At 36.8% G+C, this 5963-nt stretch overlaps 1 protein-coding gene across 1 annotated transcript; it reads right to left on the bottom strand.

Moving 5' to 3' along the window:
- Nucleotides 1-1250: 1250 nt before the first annotated feature.
- On the bottom strand, nt 1251-4821 carry LOC110787308 (nucleolar protein 56). Its single transcript, XM_021991922.2, has 8 exons — nt 4494-4821; nt 3511-3716; nt 3205-3362; nt 2853-3040; nt 2502-2754; nt 2265-2413; nt 2035-2169; nt 1251-1847 (listed from the first exon to the last, which is right to left on the bottom strand). Exons 1-8 carry the CDS (start codon nt 4696-4698, stop codon nt 1480-1482), a joined length of 1662 nt encoding a protein of 553 aa, XP_021847614.1. The 5' UTR covers nt 4699-4821; the 3' UTR covers nt 1251-1479.
- Between the last annotated feature and the right edge of the window lie 1142 nt (nt 4822-5963).

Below are 5963 nucleotides of genomic sequence, written 5' to 3'. Positions count from 1 at the left end.
TAAAATAATACCCACTATCAACTACTACCTATTAAATTAAATAAGTCAATTCAAGTCCCTTAAACTCTGTGCCGGTCAAACCGGGTCGAGTATTCCGGGACGGAGGGAGTATATTAAATAGTTATGAAATTATACTTCGTATTAAATAGTGATGTATTTGTGTCAAATAATTACGTTACGTATGTGATATGTCACATAGATCCACACACTAAGAAGTCGGTCTTAAGTTAAGACCAGTATATAAGTCGTAGTAAATATATGATAAGATCAAATGGGAGAAAATTGGTTGTAGGTTTAGGAAAAGTATTAGGGTTCCTTGGTCATACTTAATCATCGGCTTGAGAATTTGTAATAATGATGTCAAACGAAGCATGGAGGATACATTGAACTGGTGTTAAGGACATGTTATAATAATTCAAACATGAGACTTGTCGTACACATGTTCTCAATCTTAACCACTAGGTTTAAATATCATTCGTATAATTTCAAACCCTTCTAATGGTCACTTATATGAGTTATATCGTCTGCTTGCTCGAAAAACCCTTGTTTCTGAAGTTTGTTGAAGCATTTCTTACGTTATTTTCTTCTACCTTTCAACTTCTAACACCAAGTTATAAGGTTTATATATTCTAGAGCTGATCATCATGGGCCTGCCCCGCTGGCACGACCCGAAAATTTGCAGGCTTTGGGCAGCATATTTCGGCCCGCGTTTCGGGCCCGGTCCGAACTCTTAAAAAAATTTGCAGACTTTGGACAACGTAAAACAACAATTGTAGTTATAAATATGACATGGCCCGAAAGCCCGCTAATTTTAGCCCAAAATAGCGGATTTTGGGCACAAAAAATTGGGCAAAAGTTTAGTCTGGTCCGGCCCAACATAATGGGCAGATTTTTTTCGCTCAGCCCAGCCTGAACCCAGCCCGCCATTTCATCAGGTCTAATATATTCACACATTCATGTATTTACCATCTGGGAAAAGAGCTACATATGAGCTCAGTTTGAAATGTGTAGAAGGGGAGGCATACACCTGCAGCTACTGCTATTACCCGCTCTCAATTGCAGCTCACAAGCCGCGACCGCAAATGGCTCGTTCAAACTTCCAGCACTTTCACTTCAGTCATATGACCCAGAATAATGACAATCTGTTGAAAAAACAGTTAAAAAGAACACGAACATTCACATGCTTTATACACACCTGGTGGATTTTCAAACATTGCATTTGACAGTAACACATAGCACCAAAAAAGCAGTTCACAGTAACCCATTACGATTATCAGAACTTATAGTAATAATAAACACCTTAACAGTTCCTAGTCTTCCTACATTACAAATTAAAACAAGCAAGGGGTAGCTACACCCCAAAATTGATCAACCATAGATAGATATAAGCAATTTCACGCAGCTGCAACCATTAATAACGAAGCAGCAGATCAAAATCTGGCAAACACATGCCACAACAACCACGGATTTTAATCATCTTCATGCTTTTGACTTCTTCTTCTTCTTCTTGCTCTCACTAATGGCCGATACATCCTCACCATTATCTTTGCTCTTTTTCTTCTTCTTGGTTGTTCCATCTTCCTTCTCACCGTTCTCTTCTGCAACAGCTTCTTCTTGTTCTAATCTGCGCTTCTCTTTCTTCTTTTTCTTCTCAGACTTGGCGTCTACATGAACTTCTTCAACCTCTTCATCTCCTTTCTTTTCTTTCTTTTTCTTCTTCTCAGACTTCACGTCTTCCAATACACTACCATTTGTAGCAGCAACATCAACTTCATCCTTAGATTTCTTTTTCTTACTCTTTTTCACTGAAGAGTCGGGTTTATCATCCAAGTCCATATCATCAACATCTGTGCGAGTTATATATACACTAAAAGGTTAGTAGCTTGAACTGAAAGAACATACTCTAAAATGATCAAGAGGTCCTAACTGTGGTAAAATAATATCACAGGACACTATGCTTAACCTCACAAATCTTCTTCAAAGTATCTAAAATCCCAAATTCAATATTATGGAGGACAACTGTCCAATACTCACCATCCTTTTGGGTAACTTCAATTGCTGCTTTCATGACATCAATATTTTTCCGAGGTGCAACACCCTTGTCATAGAAGTCAAGTCTCTCCTCTACTTGTTCACGTAGCTTATCACCAAAAACGGTAGAGCTTTTCTCTGTAAAAGTAAAATCAATCATGTATCAAATTCAACAACCCCAAAAGAAAATCAACCTGCAAGCAAGGAGGTAATAAGTTGCAATAAGAACATACCTGAGAAACAGTCGATACGAGAGGCAATGGAACACTTGTTTGCAAGGTAACGTGCCATCCGACCCTTGTTTCGAGAAGATGCCCGGCCGATGAAAGACGAGTGGAATATTAGACCATACTTTGGTGTGTTTCCTCGTGTTTTCAAGGCCCTGATTATTGAAAAAAAGAAAGTGATCAACAATGAGACTTGCTGCACAACAATTTTCTTACTAGGCAAACAACATAATGGAAAATCACCTAAAGAGAGCTTTCTCAGCACCAAGAATTTGAAGGGTGGACGAAGGGCACTTGGCCAAATTGGTAAGACTGCCGGCATGGGAGATCAATCTAGCTCCGACCATCTCACCAATCAAAGAGGTCAAGTTTGGCGCAATGTCGTTCATTTTTGTGACCAAGTAATCATAAAGCTTCTTCCTATACTCAGAAAGATCCATTACTCTTTGAGCAAACTGCTGGACATTAATCAAGTCAATGGGAGATAATTCTTGTCCTGCAGGAAAATCAGCGTAAATAGGTTGAATTTTCTGCACCCTCTCATTTTCAAGTGGACATGTGAAATGCACTTTGACAAACAATAAGAATATTTACCCATGGATGCTTTAGCAGCTTCTACAATCTCCTTTGCTTTATCCTCATCGCCAACAACTTCAGTCAAGGCAGGAAGTGTCTCATCAGATAAATCTGACTTGTTCTCGATATACTTGGCCAATTTAGCATAGAGATAATTGTCATTGACTATCTTAACTAGCTCGGGGAAATGCCATGAATACCACTCCCTGCGTTGAAGGGATAGGAGATTTTCAAATTAGCTCAGGTATTATACAAATAAAGCCACTTCTGACATGCAATACACCACGACGATAATAAATGTGCTAAAACACATAATTCACAAGGGAGAAAAGGGGCACTAATTCACAGGTGTAAGCAGCATGGGGCTAACCTGACTCTCATTGAAAATGAGTTAACATCTTTGTCAAGAGTGTCAAGGAGAAAGATTGCTTGTATAACCATGTTGTCAACCCGATTAACATTGAACTTGACCTTAGCCCTGCTGTAGCTGTGAGCTAAACCCAATTGGGATTTCTCTAAATCCCCAGGCTACAAATAAAAAAGGAAGCGCAAAAACATCCTTTAGACAAATATATCCATAACCAGCAAATTAAAAGATAAGCTTTATCAGAAACTGGGTGCAAATGCGCAAGACAAAGCCCCGCATAATATATTGAGAAAGAGAGAATTTCAAAACCTTAAGGTTCTTGATGAACTGATCAAAGTGTAAACGCACTCCACGGAGAAGCTCTAGCATAAACTCATTACTTTTGCATGAAAACTTAGTCCCTTCTGAAATACTTGCTCCAAGTTTAGAGTCAGCTAAACCAACAATAAATTCCTTGGCCTTAGAGTTCTGGAAACTTCCCTCCAAGAAACTTCTCAATTCATCAGTCATAATACCTATTCAGGTGTAAATGTACAGATAAATTAACCTTCAATCACTTAAAAAAACAGAGCTAACCAGCCAATTTACCTCACAAACAAGGTAATAGATCTCTAACAATGTTAACATCAATCATAGAAACTGTGGCCAAACTCGTTTTAATTTGTCAATTCAGATTGAACAATAAACCGTGGCCTAACTCATATTAATTTGTCATTTCGGATTGAACAATGAACTGTGGCCTAACTCGTATTAATATGGCAATTCGGATTGAATAATAACTCTGGCCTAACACATTTTATAAATTATCATTGCAAATTTTAACAAGGGTCAAAAACTCAAACTATAACAAACTCATCACTTAAAATTTCTAGATTCTATAAATGACTACGGAGTATAAAATATAACCCTCAGGCAGGAAATAACATCACTAAAAATAAGCAATAAACCTTTATCAGACAATCAATTATTGCTTTCAACAGACAGAAATCACAGGAGAACGTATCATTTGCAAACCTGGGTTTAGCACAACAGCAATTTATGACATTTAGTAATGTTAACTGTCACTTAAAAAATTGCATTTCACCAAAAGTACCCATGTCGAATCCTGGACTCCCCAAAACTTCGTTTATAATACAAGTACTAGAGTAGCATAAACTACAAACATTTCATATTTCCATACAATACCACAATAACAAAAACACAATACATCAACAAAAATGGCAGAGAAACAACCTCAAATCAACAACACCGCCAAAAAAATTAACAAAAAATATACATGAAAGAAAACCCACCTTCAGAAACAGCATTGCATTGATTAAGAGCATCAAGAGCAGAATCAAAAGGTTGAAAAGCAGTCAGCTTGACAACTTTACCAAAGCGAGTTATGTCAGAAACCGAGTTACGAACAGCCTCTGTGTTCTGCCCAATTTCATCCAACCCTTCAGCGTGAAGCAACGCATACCCACTTGAGGATTCGTAAAGCAAATACGTCTTCATTGCTGCTTTCTCTCTCCTCAAACTTCGCCTCTCTTTTGCAGAAGAGAAGAAGAAATAGGGAGAACGGAGGTGGGGGGTTTGATTTTAGGGTTTAGGGTTTTCGATTGAGGACTGAACTGGAATTTGGGAACTTGGTATTTTTTTATTATTTATAAGTTCTATTTGATCTGACGGCTAGGATTAACTGATGAGGAAATTTAGGGTTTTATTTTATTTTTTATTATTATTATTTTTGTTACTCTGGGCTTTTGTGTCACTAATGCAAATTATGCAATGCTACTTTGAAGACTGCCTTGTTTTTTTAGCCCTTAAAAGGAAAATGGGCTTCCTAGACAAAATGCAAAGGGTGGCAATGGCATTCACCTAATCATCGTTACGGTGTGTTTGGTTCGCGGTTTATAGGTATGAGGTATGGGTTTAGAATGGTCTGAACTTATATCATGTGTTTGGTTGTAGTTTTTAAGATTTTAAACTCATACCTTAAATCCCCAAGGTATGAGGTTTAGAAAGCTAAGAGGAGGTGGGTATAGCTAATACCTTTACTCCAGTTATCAAATAAAAGGAAAAAACTCATCCCCAAATCGAACAAACACAGGTATTAATAATCAAGTTCCAAACTCATAGCACCTTGATATCATTCCTAATTCCAACCCCATATCAGTTTGCGAACCAAACGTCCCCTTAAAGGGTTTGTATCGATAAGATTTTGGCCTATTAATTAAGATTGATGGCATGTGTATGATATGTCTTAGGTTGAATCTTGTCGCCCCCTCTTGTAATTTGTATAGCCCTTATGGCTCATTCGCACTAAAAAGAAAATTAGAGGCTTTGTTATTTTCGCTTTGTATCGGAACGTAAAGTAGGCTCTGTTGTTTTGAGCTGAGCTGAACTGAAATTAATTGAACTGAACTGAACTACACTTAATCGAACTTAACTGAACTGGACTTAACTGAATATTACTGAATTGAAATAAATAATAAATAATTGAATATTACTGAATTGAAATAAATAAAAATAAAAATTGAATGTGGAGTGATAAATAATAAAATAATAAATACTACTCCCTCTATTCCTTTATGTTGTTCCCATAAGGAATGTTGGGGGTTTTTAAGAAAACTGAATCTTTATTTGTATTGGGATATGAGTAATGATTGGGTGTAAAGATTAATGATTATGTGTAAGAGATTATATATTTAAAATAAAGGAAGGAGAGAGAAAATATTAAAGAAATAAGATAAATAGGAGATATTTTATTATTAACAACA

Source organism: Spinacia oleracea, chromosome 5 (genome assembly GCF_020520425.1).
Source record: "Spinacia oleracea cultivar Varoflay chromosome 5, BTI_SOV_V1, whole genome shotgun sequence".
NCBI classification, from domain to species: Eukaryota; Viridiplantae; Streptophyta; class Magnoliopsida; order Caryophyllales; family Amaranthaceae; genus Spinacia; species Spinacia oleracea.
This window is presented reverse-complemented; position numbering and strand designations above follow the sequence as displayed.

Excerpts from the sequence above, each read along its gene's own strand:
- LOC110787308 (XM_021991922.2), bottom strand. The coding sequence starts at position 4,698 with ATGAAGACGTATTTGCTTTACGAATCCTCAAGTGGGTATGCGTTGCTT. Across the intron at positions 3,363-3,510 it reads AGTTCATCAAGAACCTTAAG|CCTGGGGATTTAGAGAAATC; the intron begins GTTTTGAAATTC and ends TTTTATTTGTAG. Across the intron at positions 2,755-2,852 it reads AGCTGCTAAAGCATCCATGG|GACAAGAATTATCTCCCATT; the intron begins GTAAATATTCTT and ends ATTTTCCTGCAG.